The following is an 18241-nucleotide window of genomic DNA, read 5'->3' as shown; positions in this document are numbered from 1 at the left end:
CTTGTATCCATTAAGTCTTCTTTTTTAAGATTTTATTTATTTATTTGACACAGAGAGGCACACCAAGAGAGGGAACACAAGTAGGGGGAGTAGGAGAGGGAGAAGCAGGCTTCCCATTGAGCAGGCAGCCCCATTCAGGCTCTGGGATCATGACCCTGGGACCATGACCTGAGCCAAAGGCAGATGCTTAACAAATGAGTCACCCAGGTGTCCTTGTGGGGTCTTTTTATATAGCTCCTAGTTTATAGGAAACACAGGAACAAGATAAATGATGATAACACATGAAAGCCACCTGACAAATCTAGAATATAGGATATTCTTCAGGACAACTGTTTTGGGCTCTCCAATGAGTCAGTACCATGAAAAAAGGAACCAGGCAAGATTAAAAGAGACTTTCGTGACATTAATTAAGACCTGGTCCTGGATTAGATACTGATTTTGACACAGAGCTTTAATTTATTTTTTTACATATAGCTTTAAAGAATATTTTTAGGGGCGCCCGGGTGGCTCAGTGGTTTAAGCCTCTGCCTTCAGCTCAGGTCATGATCCCAGGGTGCTGGGATCGAGCCCTGCATCGGGCTCTCTGCTCAGCGGGGAGCCTGCTTCCTCCTCTCTCTCTGCTTGCCTCTCTGCCTACTTGTGATCTCTGTCTGTCAAATAAATAAATAAAATCTTTAAAAAAAGAATATTTTTAGACAGAGGTGCCTAGGTGGCTTAGTTGATTAAGCTTCTGCCTTCAGCTCAGGTCATGATCTCAGTGTCCTGGGATCAAGCCCCACATAGCACTGCCCCTCAGCAAGGAGTTTGCTTCTCCCTTTCCCTCTGCCCCTCCCCACTACTTATATGCTACCTCTTTCTCTAAAATAATTATAATAATAATAATATAATATAATATAATGTATTATATATTTATATATTATATTGTCATAAATAATATAATTATTTAGTGATTATAATAAATCATTTATTAATAATAAATTATTATTTAATTAATATAATTATTAATATAAATAATGAATAATTTCCACCCCGCCAGCCTCTCTGCCTACTGTGATCTCTGTCAAATAAATAAATAAATAAATCTTTAAAAAATAAAAATAATAAAATCTGTAAATTTTATTGTATGCAATTGATATCTAAATAAAGACAATTTTTAAAGACATTTTGTGCATTTTTATCTTGTCTTAGTTAAAATACCTGTGTACATCTGTATATGTATTGTTAGAAAAAAGTATTGTTAGATAAAAAGTAAGTACTGTTAGATAAAAAGATGCCCAGAAGAAGTTCCAGGAAGATATGTATTAAGGTATTAATAGTAGTCATCCCCATATTGATAATGGGGTGGGTTGGTTTTTTTTTTAAGATTTTATTCATTTATTTGACAGACAGAGATTACAAGTAGGCAAAGGGGCAGTCAGAGAGAGGAGGAAGCAGGCTCTCCGCTGAGCAGAGAGCCCGATGTGGGGCTAGATCCCAGGATCCTGGGATCATGACCTGAGCTGAAGGCAGAGGCCTAAACCACTGAGCCACCCAGGCGCCCCTGGTTTTTTAAATAAAATGTGTATGTGCAGTTTTCATAATAAAAGGGTGTTTGTTTGTTTAAGATTTTATCTATTTGTCAGAGAGAGAGAGAGCATCAACAGGTAGAGGGAATGGCCGGCAGAGGGAGAAGCAGGCTCCTCATTGAGCAAGGAGTCTGAGGCAAGGCTTGATCCCAGGACCCTAGGATCAAGACCTGACCACAAGGCAGACGCTTAACCAAATGAGGCACCCAGCGCCCCTAAAAGGGGTTTTTTAAACAAAGATCAACTTTGATTTAAAATTTTCTTATAGACCTATCAGTGAGTTATCAATCTGTGGGATTGTGGGTTACAAAACTAATTATATTTGTGAGTTCAAAGGTAAGCTTTTAATGTCAAAATAATATTTACAAGGTAAACAATTATTTTCCTTGGATCACAGTGAATATACATTCAATGAATAGGTTACATTCTAAGTATCAAATTTGGATTATACTGAGTCTCTGGTTTCTTCCCATATAAAACAGCAATCTACTCTGGCTACTAAAGAAACACCACAATAAGAGTAAAATATTAAGCTTAAACATCAGGTTTTGGCTATAACAGAGTTTTTTTAAAAAGCAATCATTCAAAATAAATAAAAATTATAACTAGCAAATTTAATGGAAAAATTATTGCTTGTGCTTTTAGCTAATTAATAAAAGAACAGCACATTAATAAGAATTATGGGGTAAAAACAAACAGCTTTGAGTTACTTTATTTATTTATTTATTTGGGGGGGGGGCACAGCAGAGGGAGAGAGACAGTCTCCACCAGACTCCACATTGAATGTAGAACCTAACACGGGACTCAATCTCAGGACCTGAGATCATGACCTGAGCCAAAATCAAGAGTCAGATGCTTAACTGAGTGAGCCATTCAAGCACCCCCACAGTTCTATTATTTTTAGTAATACTTATGAATGCACTGTCAAATGCCTTACACAGTAACCTGGATTTAGTGGGCTTTTACAATAAAATCGTGTGGTGTAAGAGACTTTCACTGTTTCTCAAGCTCTCCCAGGGATGTCTTAGATCACAGAAAAGTAATGGAGACAGGAAGAGGTTTGAGGTTTTTCTTGTGGCTTTTCTTTGTGGGTTTTGGGTTTGAGGGAGGGTGGATTTGTCTCTGCTTTAAGGTTTGTTTGTTTGTGGGGTTTTTTGGTTTTGTTTGTTTGGATTTGGTGTTTTGTTTGCTTTTTATTTTTTGGTCTGCTTTTAAATGGAGTTATTTAGTAAAAGAAGAGAAACAACAAATATCAAATCCCTACCACATGTAAGGCATTGTTCTTAATATCTATCAATATCTTAATATCTATCAATATTCTTTAACAATTCTTTGGGATGGATATTACTGTCCCATTATACATAAAAGAACACTGAGATGCATAACAGTTAAGAATTGTCAAAACTCATACACCTAGTAAGTAGCAGAGCCAAAACCTAGAAACTTGAACAGATTACCACTAAATGATGAGATTAAAAAATTCATCCAAAACTCAACTATATTTCTTCCACATACTAGCAATGAACTAATGATAAATAATGGCAATATGAAATTTTTAAAAACAGTTCCTTGTAGAATAGCATCACATAAAATAAGATACTTAGGAATAAATTTTTGAAAGAAGTGCAACCTTGGACCTGAAAACTCCAAACACCACTGAAAGGACAGATTAAACACACTCTCTATAAAAATCCCAGCTAATTTTTGGCAAAAACTTAAAATTTGATCCTAAAATCCATATGTAAGGGACTGAAAAAAGCAAAAACACCTTGGGAAAAAAAAAACAGGACTTATATTTAATTTCAAAACCTACTACAGAGCTACTATAATCAAATACAGTAATACTGGCATAGGATAGACAAGAGGATAGAATTAAGAGTCCAAAAATAAAACCTAACATATAGTCAGCTGGGTTTCAAGAGAGTACAAAGACCATTCAATGGGACACAAACAATCCTTTCAATATATACTGTTGGGACAACTGGATTATCACATGCAAAAGAATGAATTGGGTCATAACCTTACACCACATATAAAAATTAACTTAAAATGGATCAACAACCTAAAATATAAGGGCTAAAAACAGAAAATTCTTAAAAGAAAGCATAGGGATAAATCTTTATGACTTTGGACTTCCCAATGGATTCTTAGCCATGACAACAAAAGCATGAACAACAAAAGAAAAAACAGATAAACTGGACATTGTCACAAAAAAAAAATTTTTTTTTTGCAACAAAGAACATTATCAAAAAAGTTTCAAAAGATATCATAGAGGAGAAATTAGTTGTAAATCATGTATCTGACTAGGTTTTAGTATCCATAATATTTTAAATAACTCCTGCAACTCAATATAAGACAGATAACTCAGTTAAAAAATGGACCTAAAATACAGGCAAATGATTTTAATATACATTTCCCCAAAGAAGATACACAAATGGCCAATAAGCACCAAAAATATCCCCAACATCATTTGTCATCAGGGAAATGTAAATCAGAATTGCAATGAGATACCATTTTATACCTACTAGGATGGCTAAAGTTAAAAAAAAAAAAAAAAGACAATAACTTAAAAAAAAAGTATTGGCAAGGATGTAGAGAAACTGGAACCCTCATACTTTGTTCATAGGCGTGTAAAACAATGTAGTACCTTAGGAACAGTCTGTCAGCGCCACAAAAGATTTAAAAAGTTACCATATGACCCAACAATTAGGATATGCCCAAGAAAATTAAAACATATGTCCATACTAAAACTTATACATAAATGTTCATAGAAGCATTATTCATAATAACCAAAAAGTGGGGGAAAAAACCTACATGTCTATCAGGAAATAAATGGATACACAAGTGGCACCTGGGCGGCTCAGTCGGTTAAGCATCTGACTACAGCTCAGGTTATGATCTCAGGGTCCCAGGGTTAAGCCCTGTGTTGGGACTCCTCACTCAGTGGTGAGGGGAGAGAGGCTTCTTCTTGTCCCTCTGCCCCTCCCCCTGCTCCTACTCCATCTCTCTTTCTCTCTCTCTCAAATAAATAAATAAATACTTTCTTAAAAATGGATAAACAAATTGTGGTATATCCATTCAATGGAATATTACCCAGTAATAAAAAGGAATGAAGTCCTTATACATGCTACAACATGGATGAGCCTTACAAAATCACTGAGCTAAGTGAAAGAAGCCAAACTACATACTGTAAGATAACAACATGTGAAATGTCCAGAATAGTAAAATTTGTAGAGACAAAGTAGGCATTGCCAGCAGCTGGGATAAAGGTGAACAAGGAATGCTAATGGGTATGTATTTCTTTGAAATATGATGAAAATGCTCTAAAAGCAGATAATGGTAATGTTGGACATATAGTGAGTATTCACTATAAACCATGAAATTGTACACTGAAACAGTTGATTTTATGGTAGGTGAACAAAACTAGGTTTGTTTTGTTTTCTTCTTTAAAACACTTAAAAAAAGACAAGAATGGAAATGTAACATACTGCATTGTGACTATAGTTAATACTGAATGATATATTTAAAAGCTGTTAAGAGTAGATCTTGAAAGTTTTCATCATAAGAAATTGTAACAATGCATGATGAGAGATGATAACTAGACTTACTGCAGTGATCATTTTGCAATACATACAAAGTCATTATGTCCTAGACCTGAAACTAATGTTATATATCAATTGTATCCCAACAAAAAGAATTTTTTAAAAATCCACAAAAAATATCCATATAAACTACAAAAATGACACACACCTAATAAAACATCTAATTCTTCCATTTTTCTTCAGATCCAATCCCAACTTCTAAAGTCTTGTATTTCTATATATTTACATTTTTTCCAGTCGAAAGAAATGAAATCAACTACTGAAATTCAAAACAACGTGAAAAAACAGCCCTGAAATATCAAATAACTTTCAAACAATTCTATTTTAGCACTGACCCTGAGCTAAACATAAATCTTAATTTCAAAATGTTACATAAAAACTACAAATACTCGGGGCGCCTGGGTGGCTCAGTGGGTTAAAGCCTCTGCCTTCAGCTCAGGTCATGATCCCAGGGTCCTGGGATCGAGCCCCGCATAGGACTCTCTGCTCAGCAGGGAGCCTGCTTCCTCCTGTCTCTCTCTGTCTCTCTGCCTACTTGTGATCTCTGTCTGTCAAAAAAAAAAAAAAAAAAAAAAAAAAAAAAAAAAACTACAAATACTCAAGTCTAAGCAAATTGCCAACTTTTCTGAATAAACAGTAATGCAGATTTGCTTTGATAAAACATAAATATTTACCTGCCTCAAAGGAACAAAATCCTATAAGCCTAGTGTTCCCAAATGATGAAGAGAAAGAAGCATGCATTTTTTTATTCAGGTTTTGTTTTAGAACTAATTTGAACCTAGCTGGGGTATACATAGTTGATGGTTTATACTAAGCAATGTGTATTCTGATTTTGCCTAGAACATACTGAAAACATGGCAATATAAACAGTCACAATCACAGAAGTTAAGCTGGGACCAAGAAAAATCACATTTTACAGTAAATCCGACAGAGATACTAATCTCAAAAGCTCCTGAAAATGTCTCAAGAGCTTCTATTTTGGAAACCCTCTAAGTTATTCAGTCTTCTTACAAATATTGAATGACCATCTACCATGTGCCAAGCCCTGCGCCTGCTACCAGGATGCCATGGTGAGCTATAAACAGAACAGGTCCCCCATCCCTGGAACCTTACTCTAAAATAGTGCCTTTCGAATCTGCCTGATCATAACAACTTGAGAGTTTGTTAAAAATTCAAAATCTGTTCCTCTGCCTTAGAAAGTCTGAGTCTGTGGCCCTGGGAAGAACTGTGACGCCAGTATTTTTTATAAAGCTACAGATTATTCCTATGCCTGGGCAGTTTTGGGAGCCAAATCCTCAGGGCCATCCCATCTCATCCTCTGAGAGCCACACCTCCAAAGTCCATTTTGCTCAGCATCCTTCACCTTGACCGATACCCCAAAGACACTGCGAAGTTGGGATGGATGTCAAGCATTCCAAAATCACTCTGTGCTGAGCCAAAGTCAGACCTGATTCCTTCCATGGACCGACAGATTACTCCTTTTGATTCCACCTGGGGCTGTCTGCACCTGAGTCTCTCACGGCAGTACCGACACCTGTCTCCAAGCGGCTGCCATCCACCTCTCCCGTGGGTCCAGAGCAGGGGAGGCGCCGCCCCGCGGAGGCGAAGGCAACAGATGAGACATGGTGCGCATTAGGCGCCAACTGTATACCGCCCCCCCTCCCCCCGCGCACGCGCGCGTTCACACACTGTATCCGAAACCGAGCCGGCCAGGCGGCAGACCGAATCCCGCCGCTGAGCGGCGCGAGGCGGGACAGCTCGAACCCGGACTGTGAGGCGGGTTCCGTCTCGCGGACGCTCGTCAGCCGCCGAGGCCCGGCCCGGCTCGCACCGACGGAGTTTCACAAAGAAAGTCTCCCGGCCCGCGCCCCTCACGCACTCACCGGCGCCGGCGGCGATTCTGGCTCCCGCCGCCTACGATTCCGTGCTGGGGTCGCCCCCGTGGTTGGCTCGGGCGCCGGCGGCGGCGAATGCTCCATCCCCGCGGGGCCCGGGCCGCGTCCGCCTCGAGCTAACGGTCCCGCCAGCTAGGCGCGCGCGCCGGCCCCGCGCGCCATGTTCCCGCCGTACCGCGCGCCGCCGCGGCAACCCACAGCACTTCCCCCCCCCCCCCCAAACCGCGCACGCGCGCACTCGCCGCACCAGCGCCCCGCGCGCCTCCGCGGGTCCCCCCAACCGCGCAAGCGCGCACTCGCCGCGCCCCTTCCCCGCGCGCCCCGCCTCGCGCCCTCCGGAGTCGGCCGCTGTTCCCGGCGTCGCGCCCACCCCCTCCGCACCCGTCCGGCCTAACTGGAGCGCTCGCGGTTCTGGACTTGGCGCAGCCGCCTGCCGCACTGCGGACGACCCCCGGGCAGACCGGGGTACTCCCCTTCCCCGCGTTGCCTCATATTCTTCACAGGTCATTCCAGCCTTGCGGCGAAAGTCTAACCCAGGAGATAATTACCCCCAATAAGTGCCGGGGGAAGAACGCTGCTAAGGTGATGAGATCCCCGTGAGGGAAGTGTGCAAGCACGTGCGCAGGAGTGAGTGGCACAGTAAATGCCCATGTCCCTGGCACAGCCAGACTCAGTGGAGAACCTGAGTTCGAGTGCCACATCTCCACTAACCTTTGCGTGATTAAGGTCAGGTCTTTGGGAAGCCTGTCCCTCCTTAATCAGGAAGGCCGATATAACTAAGGGATGTTGGGAGGACCGAAGGAAACAATCCGGATGGTGTCAGCACAGCTCCTAGTGCTCACTGAGTACTCACTGAGTATCAGTGACAAGACCAAACAAGTTTTCTGTACTGGCTAATACCAAGGGCTCTAAAGAGGGGAAATCTCAGTTCCAGTCTGGCCTCCACCTCTTGCAAACTGGGAAACCTTTAACAGGACACTTGACCAAAGCAGAGTGCCTTGATTTCAAAGTCAGCAAACGGGAGAGGGGCAGAAATACCTCACAGGGTTGAGGTGAGCCTTCAGAGATGCATGTCCCTTGAGCACGCCTGGCAGCACCATGCTTTCCAGGCTCCGCTATATAATTCTGGCCCTTTCCTTCCAAGACTCCTAAAAGTTTAATGAAAGGGGCTCTACTCCCAAACTCTGTGGTATAATTAGCTGGGAGGGTTCGCTCAACCTTGGGGCTGGAAGGACTGTTAACTTCCCACATCTTCGCTTTCCATTCTCTGCCCCAAACCTCTCTGAAAACCCTGAAGTTGGCAGAAAAACAGCAGCAGCAAATGTTTTTCCCTACTAGAAAAAAAAAAAAAAAAGAAAAAAGAAAACAATCTCCAAGGGTTTCTCAGAGTTTGTAACTGTTTGAATTTATTAATTCGACCTTTTCCAGGTACTAGTGACAATAACAATAATTCAACCTGGAGTAAAAAAAAGAACAAATTGAAAAGTCTCAGGACGGTAGCTCACTTCAGGCATAGCTGGATCCAGGTGCTCAGTGACCTGTAGCTTGGTCTTTTTCACCTCCACTTCCCTTTCTGATGACTTCTCATGTAGCACTCTCCAGCATCCTACGCGGCACCCAGCTCATATCTGACCAGGAAAAAAGGAGCTGTTTGCCAATAATTCCAGCCAGTCTCAGAACTGACTTTCATTGCAATTATTTAAGTCCCTACTTGAGCCAATCACAGCAAAATTGGCCAATCCTGGCTATACTGAGCACCTCTAGGAAGGGCATGGGATCCAGGGTGAGTGGGAGGAGAGAGAGATATATTCCCCAGAAAAATAACAATGCAGTCATCTACAAGAAGCATCAGCTGAAGACCGGCACAAATAAAAGGTGCCCACTGCACCATTATCCAAGCATGCAGCAGGTCAACCATGGAACAACATGCCTGTTTCTGCAGAAGGGAGTGGCAGTTACTTCAGGCACTGGGAAATACGCCCTCACCTCTGCTCCCACCATCCACCCAGTCCTGGCATTTAACAAATGTTAAGTCAAAGGCATCTCAATTATCCACCCATCTTGTGTGTGCCCATGCCCCCCAGAAACTGAACAGATTATATTACATCCCTGCTCAAGAATTTTCCATGGCTCCCTCCAGCTACTTTTGTGGTCCTCCCACCTTTAAGGATGGAAGCCAGCCCTGATAGATCCCTTATCCCATGCCAGGCACTTTAAATGACCTTCCCCCATTCAATCCTCACAAACACCATATGAGGCTGGTATTCCTACTGCACCCACTTTATAGATAAGGACATAAAAGCTCAGCAATTTCAAAGCCAAAGTCAGGAAGAGCAATTTCAAAGCCAAAGTCAGGAAGTGCAGAGAGCTCAGATTGGCACAATATTGTTTTCACCACCAATATTGCCATTCCAGTTCCATTTGCTTGTGTTTCAAAGTCCTGGGCCCACCTCCAGGTAGGAGGCCAATGGGAAGAGCTCCACCAGGGAAGGAACCCCTTGGTACCCCCCCTTCAGCTTCCATAGTTGAGAGGGCAGACAGACATTTAGTTTTACCATTTCCCCCTTCCTCCCCTTAACTTCATGGGATAAGGAAAAAGAATTGCCTCAAAAGAAAACTGGAGTGAGGTCAGGAAGAAGTGGATGCTGGGTGGCTCCAAATAAGCAGTGACATCTTATTGATGAGTATGTTAGTTTCCTATGGCCTCCATAACAAATTACCACAAACTGGGTGGCTTAACATAAATTTGTTCTTACATAATTTTATAGTTCAGATGTCTGAAATCATTTCCACTAGTGAAAGTCATGGTGTAAAGGACTGGTCCCTTCAGGAGAGACTCTGTGGGGAGAATCCATTTCCTTGTCTTTTTTCAGCTTCTCATGGCCACCTGTACCCCTTGGCTTGTGGTCCCTTCCTCCCTCTTCAAAGTAGCTCACTCCATTCTCTTCTAACTCTAACTCCTTCTGTGTGTGTCCCTCTCAGAAAACATTGATGACATACCCGCCCCAGAAACATTCTGGCACCCACCCAGAAAAGACAGGATAATTTTCCTATGTCAGGATCCTTAACTTAAATCATATCTGCAAAGTCTCTTTTGCCACGTAAAGGAACGTATTCATATTCTGGGGATGAGGATGAGGTCATCTTTGGGAGCCATTAGTCTGTCTACTATGGTGGGAATAATCAGAGGGAGCAAACATAAAGTGCTCTGGAAACAGAGAAGGGCTGGCTGGCTCTGCCCCAAGAAGGGAAAAATGCCCTAAGAAACCACAGCCTTCACATTAAATATTCAAATGAGCTAAAAACCCATCTAACTTGGCAACCTCCACCTTACTCTTTTAAATATGCAAACCACTTAAATCCCAATCTAGCCCCTCCAACCCCCCACTACACACATCAGGCCAACCAAGCCTCAGAATGTTTGCACAATATTCTAATGGAAATTGCCAACCACCACCCAACTACCCACGGCAACAGCTGTGTGCACAAGGCCCTGGTTGGCTCATCAGTGGCATCAGAACCAAAGCATTCAACTCATGGCAAGACCAGTTAGCTACAATGTGGCCCACTATCAACCAGCCAAAGATTAAAAAAAAGCAAAATCAGTGGGTCAGAAAGAGACAAGAGGAACCAAGCATTGTAACTGCCTGGGCTCCAGATGGATGCCAGGCTCTGACATCTATAACCTTGAAACAAATCCCCTTTCTCATGAAGTAATCTGAATGAGCTTCTGTTCCTTGCCACCAAGGTGTCCCAACTTACACATATCGTGGGGCTGTACCCTCTTATAATAATTGAACACACCGCATTCAGGATTTAAATATCAGTCCCTTGTGAGTTTTGTCAATGTGAGTCAGCAATCCTGAATCTGACTGTGTATGAACCTGAGAAGATGAGAAATACTAAGAGTCAGAAAGACCTGGGTTGGGTGCTTCCTTCTGCCACTTACTGTGTGATACTGACCAAGTCAACTTACTACTTCCTTCTGGGCTCTTCACCTACAACAGCAGGGCAGCCAGAGGACTTATACCACAGTATTACTGTGAGAACTAGACAAGACCAGCCAAAGGAAGGGCTTTATACAGGGTCTCCTTGGTCACTGTTGGCTCAACAAGAAATGCCCACATGCCTCATTTGCATTTCCAAAATCCAAACAGCTTTGAAACCTGAGTGTCATCCATAACTCCTTTGACAGGACAGAAGTGACCTAAACTGACATGAGGCACTTGTTGTCTTCTCTCTTTTAACTCTTTTATTGTATTTGCTGTAAGAGTATTTACAGTGCTTAGTTATAGTACTCTACTGGCTGTTACAAATAAGAAAGTCAATGTGCCATGGAGCCTTCTTAAAACCAGGAAAATTTGGGGGCGCCTGGGTGGCTCAGTGGGTTAAGCTTCTGCCTTCAGCTCAGGTCATAATCCCAGGGTCCTGGGACTGAGCCCCGCATCAGGCTCTCTGCTCAGCAGGGAGCCTGCTTCCCCCTTGCTCTCTCTGTGCTGCTCTGCCTACTTGTGATCTCTCTCTCTCTGTGTCAAAGAAATAAATAAAATCTTAAAAAAAAAAAAGAAAGAACGAAAATTTCGGATTTGACAAATTTTTTGGTCCAACGATTTCAGCGACGATGGACCTATATCTTTATGCAGGTGAGGATGAGAATTTAAAACTGGTCTGTGATATACGGTACCAAGATACCTCTCATCTCATTAGGACTTTGGTGACCAGCCAGACTCTACAAACTCCACCCCAACCTGCAGCTTTCTAAAGGGTCTTTCAAATGCAGTTTGCCCAGGCTGAGACTAGGGCTACCCACCTGGTTCCAGCCAACGTAGAGTGCCAGACAAAAAGCACGGAACTGCAAATACACAAAAAAGGCATGCCACCAAAGAGCCCATCATCAAGCAAAAAGCACAAAGCCCAGGTTCCACTATGTTTGGGATTGTGTATTGATGATCATGAAAAAGCAACCTTCCCCACAATTACAATACACAATTAAAAAAACAAAACAAAACAAAAAAACAGATTTAAAGAAAATGGCAGCAGGGTTCAAGGCGGCAGATTCCTTTCATGTCAAACCAGTGTTCACGACACAGCAGCACACACAGCCAGACGCTTTGTGGTATCAGCATCCTCTGCTTCCCCTTCAAGAAGCCGCTTTCGACTCGTGGACGGCTGGAAGTAAAAAGGAAGAAATATTCAAAGAAAACCACTGGCTCTAAAATTATCAAAGTGTTCCACTGTGCTGCCAGTAAACCTGGAGCATTTCACGTGAAGCTTCTAGTGCCAAGAATTAGGAGTCATTCCCCCTTGACATCTGAATCCCCACCAAACGTGCCCAGACTCAGACATATTTATTCAAGGACATTTCTCTCCTTTGTGGCTTCAGACCACTTAATGTATACCGAAAGGACGCAGCATGAACACCTTCCCTCCTCTCTAGCATCTCCTCCGAAATTATGAAGTTCAAAGGGACTACAATACCTCTTGCTGGGAGCCCCAGATCTTGCTCTTTTGTGGAAAGATCATCTTTTTTGTGTCTTTGTTTCCCCACTTATAAAATTTCAAGGGGACAGTGGGAAGGGGAGTATAATTCAGCAAAAGAAGGTAGAATACGAATGAGCAGATATTAACTAATCCTAACAAAGAACCTTGGAGGTATAAAATTATAATCAATAATCAACCACTTGCCCAGATTTTAAATTTCCAACAAGTTTCAATTTGAACTTCTAATAGAGTCTTCCAATTTGCCTTGCAGGAGACCTCTTGAAAGAAACCGGCTGTGTTTCTTTAACGCATTCAACTCACTCCTCCTTATTAAGTCTTCTAAGGGCACTAGGGCAGATGGAGCGGAAACAAAGTATCTACCACACTATTCCAAAAATATATTAAGCAACTGCTACTAAAGAGACCTTCTGAGCTCATCAGTCTTGCTCATGAGCTCTTTCTTTAAAACTGAGCCTACATTTAACAACCATCATCTGGAAATACCTGGGCTGGGGCATGGGGTAGAGACACCGACTTATTTTCTTCAAAAAGCAAATTCTGAAATTTTTTCTTCATGTCCTCATCCTGTGAAGAAATGAAAAGAAAAGAAAAAAAAAAAAAAAGAAAAAAAAAAACCTCAGTAGACTGTGTCTGAAGGAAAGCAAGCTCCTAAAAAGACAGGGCTAAGTTGGCCCGGGAAAGAGGAAAGTTGGTAAGGACACCCAGTCTGTCCACCAAAAGGCACACTCTTGCTGAGGCTCAGAAGGTAATGGGCCATGCACTCCACAGCTCTGCCTTCCCAGAGGAGTCTAATCAGAGTCCAGACTCGGTGGACACCGGCTGAATCACATCCACATGCCTCAGGGCTCTCATTGGGTCAGGGAGAACCACAGATGTTAGCAGTCGAAAGACTTTCAGAACCAGCATCCCAGATCCTGAGAAAGGGCAATCAGGAAGTCAGAGGCTGGGACTGACTCAGTCCTGACCCTTTATAGGATCTGAGAGCAGACCCTATAAAATTCCCCAAACCTTTCCAGGAGGTGCCTGGAATAAGAGCATTTACTGGGGCCTCCCTAACAAAGCAACCCAGCATCCCAGAAAATTCTCCCAGCAAATACTACACAAGTCACAATTTTAAAGCCCACAATATTCCAGAGCTAAAGAGAAAGGAGGACAGATGAACAGACCACAGCATTACAGGTGTTTCGTGTTGCTAGAGGAAGAAGGGGGAGTGGAAGGTGCATGTGCACACACAGAACTCCTGCCCAGATGTCTATGAGGTAATTCCCACCTCCGTGAGTGTTACTTCTACAGGGTTTAAGGATCTGTGTCTGGGAATCCTGAAAAGTAACCTGGTGCAACTCTCCCCATCTTCAGAAAGGTGAAACATCCATGACTAGGATGGGGCCAGCTAGAAGCCCAGCTCAGCCACTCAAAAGTAGCACGGCACAAGACAGACCCACAGCAGCCTGATTCCAAGGCCCCATGAACCTTCCCATCCAACCCTCTCCCGTTCCTCCCACTAAGCCAAGAGCACCTCGGTAGGTAGGGGCAGAGGACATAGGAGTGAAGGCCTCCAACATTCAGCACTTCGATACGTACAGAAAAATTACAGTGCTCAAGAATGAACTCGCCTGTTCTTCATCTAGCGGCTGAATCACCTGCTTCCAACACACTGTTTACTGAGGCACTCTGGGTAGCGTCCCCCACTGCCCATTCTGAGAGCACCACCTTCATCTGGATTCTGCTCCACAATCTCCAGTAGGATCTTACTTCCTACTCCATGCCACTCTCAAAATTCCTTCCCCTCTTTCCCCCTATTCCCGCTCACAGCCCCCACCAGGAATGCCCTCCTTGCCATCCTGCCCATCCCCCTCACCCACCGCTGTCATTCACTCAGTGAACAAATACTTCCTGAGCAGCCTTAGGTGCCAGGCACTGTAAAACGCACAGGGGCCTCCATCTAGAGGGACTGAAAATGAGGTCCACCCATGGTGACTAAACTATGTCCACCCCACCTCTGCCCCCTACATTCAAATGTTGAAATGGTAACCCCCAGTGACCATCTGGAGACAGGGCCTTTGAAGGGGCAATTAAGTTAAAATGAGGCTATTAGGGTGGGGTTCCAATCTAGTGTGGTTGGTGTTCCCCACAAGAAGAGAAAGAGACGCCAGGGATGTGAGCACAGAGATGTGAGAAAAGGCCATGTGAGGACAGGGAGAAGACAGCCATCTGCAAGGCAAGGAGAGATGCCACAGGAGAAACCAAATGTGTGCCAACACCTTGAAATCGGGACTTCTAGCCTCCAGAACTGTAAGGAAATAAACTTCTGTTGTTTAAGCCACCCCGTCTGCAGTATTTTGTTATAGCAGCTCTAGCAAACTAAATACACCCATGTCATCCCCAGGCCACTCAGCCTTTAGAACCTCTTCATACTGTGTGAACCCATGAGTACCTGAAACCCAATGGACCATGGCCCTGTCTCTCTCTGAGGGTCCCCCCTCATGCTCTACACCTACTCCTACTGCCACATGTATTCCACTGTGCTGTGATGACTATGGTCGGGGTTGGCCCCCACCCAGACTGTCAGCTCCCCAAGGCAAGAACTTATCTTTCTCTTCTTTGCATCCCCAGTATCTACGTGTTGACACATGAGCTCATTAACTGTCGTTGAAAGAACGAACACAAAGAACAAACCCACACAGCAACACACTGGACGGCAGCTCTGTTGTATAGCCAGAACTGCCCACAAGCCTATTTAGGCCTACATTTAAAACAAATCATCAGGGCAGCTGGGTGGCTCAGTCAGTATAGCGTCTGACTCTTGATTTCAGCTCAGGTCATGATCTCAGGATCGTGAGATCAAGCTCGGCATCAGACTCCATGAGTCTGCTTGTCCCCCTCTCTGGCTGATCCTCCCCCTACTCGTGTGCGCTTGCTCTCTCTCAAATAAAAAAAATCTTAAAAAAAAAAATAATTGGGGGGGCACCTGGGTGGCTCAGTGGGTTAAGCCTCTGCCTTCAGCTCAGGTCATGGTCTCAGGGTCCTGGGATCGAGCCCCACATCAGGCTCTCTGTTCAGCAGGGAGCCTGCTTCTTTCTCTCTCTCTCTATTCTCTCTACCTCTGCCTACTTGTGCTTTCTGTCAAATAAATAAATAAAATCTTAAAAAAAAAAAAAAACAACTGGGGCACCTGGGTGGCTCGGGCGTTAAGCGTCTGCCTTCAGCTCGGGTCATGATCCCAGGGTCCTGGGATCAAGTCCCGCATTGGGCTCCCTGCTCGGTGGGGAGCCTGCTTCTCCCATTCCTACTCACCCTGTTTGTGTTCTCTCTCTCTCTCTCTCTCAAATAAATAAAATCTTTAAAAATAATAATAATAATAAATTAACAATTAGTAGCAATAATATGGAAAAGGCACTCATTATATACCACAGGTAACAATGTGCATCTGCAAACACCTTCCTTGGAGATGTCTACAATCTATTCAAAAATGTATATTGTAAAATGCCTCAAAGGCAAGCCGGAAGGAGTTCTCCATTTCAGAAACTGAGTATGAAGTGCCAAAGAGTGGATGTTATGGGGTGTCATGGGATCACATAAAGGATGTTCCCCAAACCAAACACAGTTAAGAGCAAGACAGACTGGAATTCACATTCCAAACACTCAGTCCAGGGCCAGACCCACAAAGCCATTTGGCTTCTTCAAAAGCACTGAAATTTCCCAAAATAAAACCTAAGCTATCACTAGCAGATAAGTAATGCCGGCCAGTGTCTGCATTCCTGTCCTCACTCTGTGTTCCCTCCACCTTCTGCAGCAAAAACAAAATGTGGACAACAGTTTTCCAGTGAGACCCCTGGGGAGCACTGAACTTCACCTTTTCCTCAGTTGTTAGTAACAGTTTTCTTTTGAGACAAACAGAACAAGAAAAATAGGTTAGGCACGTTCGTAAGCTGTGGGCAGCTACAAACTCAGTGCCCTGGCCTAACTGGCAAGCTACATCCTACCCCCCCAACCCCCCAAAACAAGACCAGCACAACTCCTGCACCTCCACATCTGGCCCCAAAAGTTTCCCTATTAGGGCACATCAAAAGAGCCAAGAGGCATGTTTTTCTTTTTCATCAAAATTAAATCCCCACACGCAAAGGCACCCTTGTTTCCAAATTCCTTTTCTTGAGGGTCCTGCTGTTTCAAATCTGTGTGGTCTACGAAGTGCTAAATCATCCAACAGATTTCTTCTGGGGGAAGACCGCTGTTTCCAGGGCAATAGCCCAAACAAATGCATCTACTTTTTTTTTTTCTTCCAAGGATTTGTTGTTCTCAACCTGAGCTGGCCTGAGCAAAACCGTTAGGTATGGAGAGCTGGAAGAATGAAAGAATAGGGACAGTCTTCCCAGAGCCCCGCAAGCACAGTCCTGAGACTGGATGGTCCGGAAGAGTTTCTGGACCAATAATCCCCAGAGTACTTGAGCCCCGAGCTCCAGCTAGCTGGTTAAGTTCCCCATCCCCACAGGAAACAGACCAAATGGAAATCAACAAAAAGGGGTACGGCTGTACTGAGTGGAACTGCATTTCACAGGAGGCCTGACATCCGCCAGAAAACCTGTCCCGTGCTATAGCTAGTTCTAAAACCAAAGATCAGTCCACCAAAACCACAAAGGACTTCTAAGTCTGACAGCTAGAATGAGGTCACAGTATAATCCAGTAAAACCCACATCAAGGATACAGAGATAATACAGACTGGAAAGGTGCAGTAACAGCCTGCGCTCATGGTCTGTTTACTCACTAGGAATAAGTGGGACCCTGTATGCTCACTTAGGCTTAAGAAAGGGCACCCCTTTCCCCCAGAGAAGCTGCCCTCCTCCTCTTCCTCCTGCTCTCCGACTTAAGGACAAGGACAGCTGGGAGGAAGCCCATCCCACCTGTGTGAGGGAAGAGGCTGGCACAGGTGGGAGTGGCAGTGGAGGTTCTGAGCTAGAACCACTTCTCAAGGTGCCACCGCCAAACTGCAGACTTGGGGAACCCAAGTGGGACTAGGAAAGGCCAGTGACCTGTCCTGGCCTTCCAGAAGCCACAAGTTAAGTTGAAAAGGTTGTACCCAAAGACACGCCTATGCTCATGACGCATATACACACAGAAACATACCCTAGATACGGAAGGTGCATTAAACAGTCTCAACAAAGCGAACATTTCCAACTTCTTCCTTTATCCTTCAGGTCCCCACATAGTTCATGCTAGCAAATGTTGTCCCATACAAACCTGAAGCCATGGGTGTCTTAAAGCTGCTTCTGTCGTAAAACGCACCTTTGGATCCACTACCAACAACTTCTTGACAAGGTCCAGAGCTAAAGCAATAAGATAATCAAATATCAAATCTTAGTGGAAAGGGAAGATACATTAAATCAGCAAAATTAAAGTGTGCCAGAATCACAGGCCAACATCCAAAGAGAGGGAGGGGCTGATGTCACTGCAAGTCAGCAGGTGTGGTGTCCAAGGCCCCCCACCCCCACGCCCCAGTCCTCACTCTGTATTCAGAACACCAGGAATGAATATAATGCCCCCCCCCCCCCCGTCTCTCCTTGTTCACACATCACCACCTCCTCAACTCTCCCCGTTCCCCCCATTCATTGCTGGACTCAAGTTCAAACTAATTAAATCTGAACTTCTACCTAGTTCTAGGGTGCTTAGGATGTTCAGCCAA

General features: G+C 43.9%; 2 protein-coding genes across 22 annotated transcripts in view; both read right to left on the bottom strand.

Moving 5' to 3' along the window:
* The window catches only part of TTC28 (tetratricopeptide repeat domain 28), a 645085-nt gene extending 637851 nt beyond the window's left edge, over positions 1 to 7234 (bottom strand). For both annotated transcript variants that reach the window (XM_082697968.1, XM_082697969.1), the window contains exon 1: positions 7051 to 7234. In XM_082697968.1, the coding sequence (XP_082554094.1) occupies positions 7051 to 7146 (96 nt within the window). In that variant the 5' untranslated portion in view covers positions 7147 to 7234. The remainder of the gene's footprint in view (positions 1 to 7050) is intronic.
* Positions 7235 to 11987: 4753 nt separating this feature from the next.
* CHEK2 (checkpoint kinase 2) overlaps positions 11988 to 18241 on the bottom strand; it is a 51312-nt gene continuing 45058 nt past the window's right edge. For all 20 annotated transcript variants that reach the window (XM_082698103.1, XM_082698118.1, XM_082698117.1 and 17 more), the window contains 3 exons: positions 17800 to 17885; positions 13048 to 13128; positions 11988 to 12231 (listed from right to left, as the gene is read on the bottom strand). In XM_082698103.1, coding sequence (XP_082554229.1) covers positions 12142 to 12231; positions 13048 to 13128; positions 17800 to 17885 — 257 coding nt within the window. In that variant the 3' untranslated portion in view covers positions 11988 to 12141. The remainder of the gene's footprint in view (positions 12232 to 13047; positions 13129 to 17799; positions 17886 to 18241) is intronic.

Source organism: Mustela nivalis (genome assembly GCF_964662115.1).
Source record: "Mustela nivalis genome assembly, chromosome: 14".
NCBI classification, from domain to species: Eukaryota; Metazoa; Chordata; class Mammalia; order Carnivora; family Mustelidae; genus Mustela; species Mustela nivalis.
This window is presented reverse-complemented; position numbering and strand designations above follow the sequence as displayed.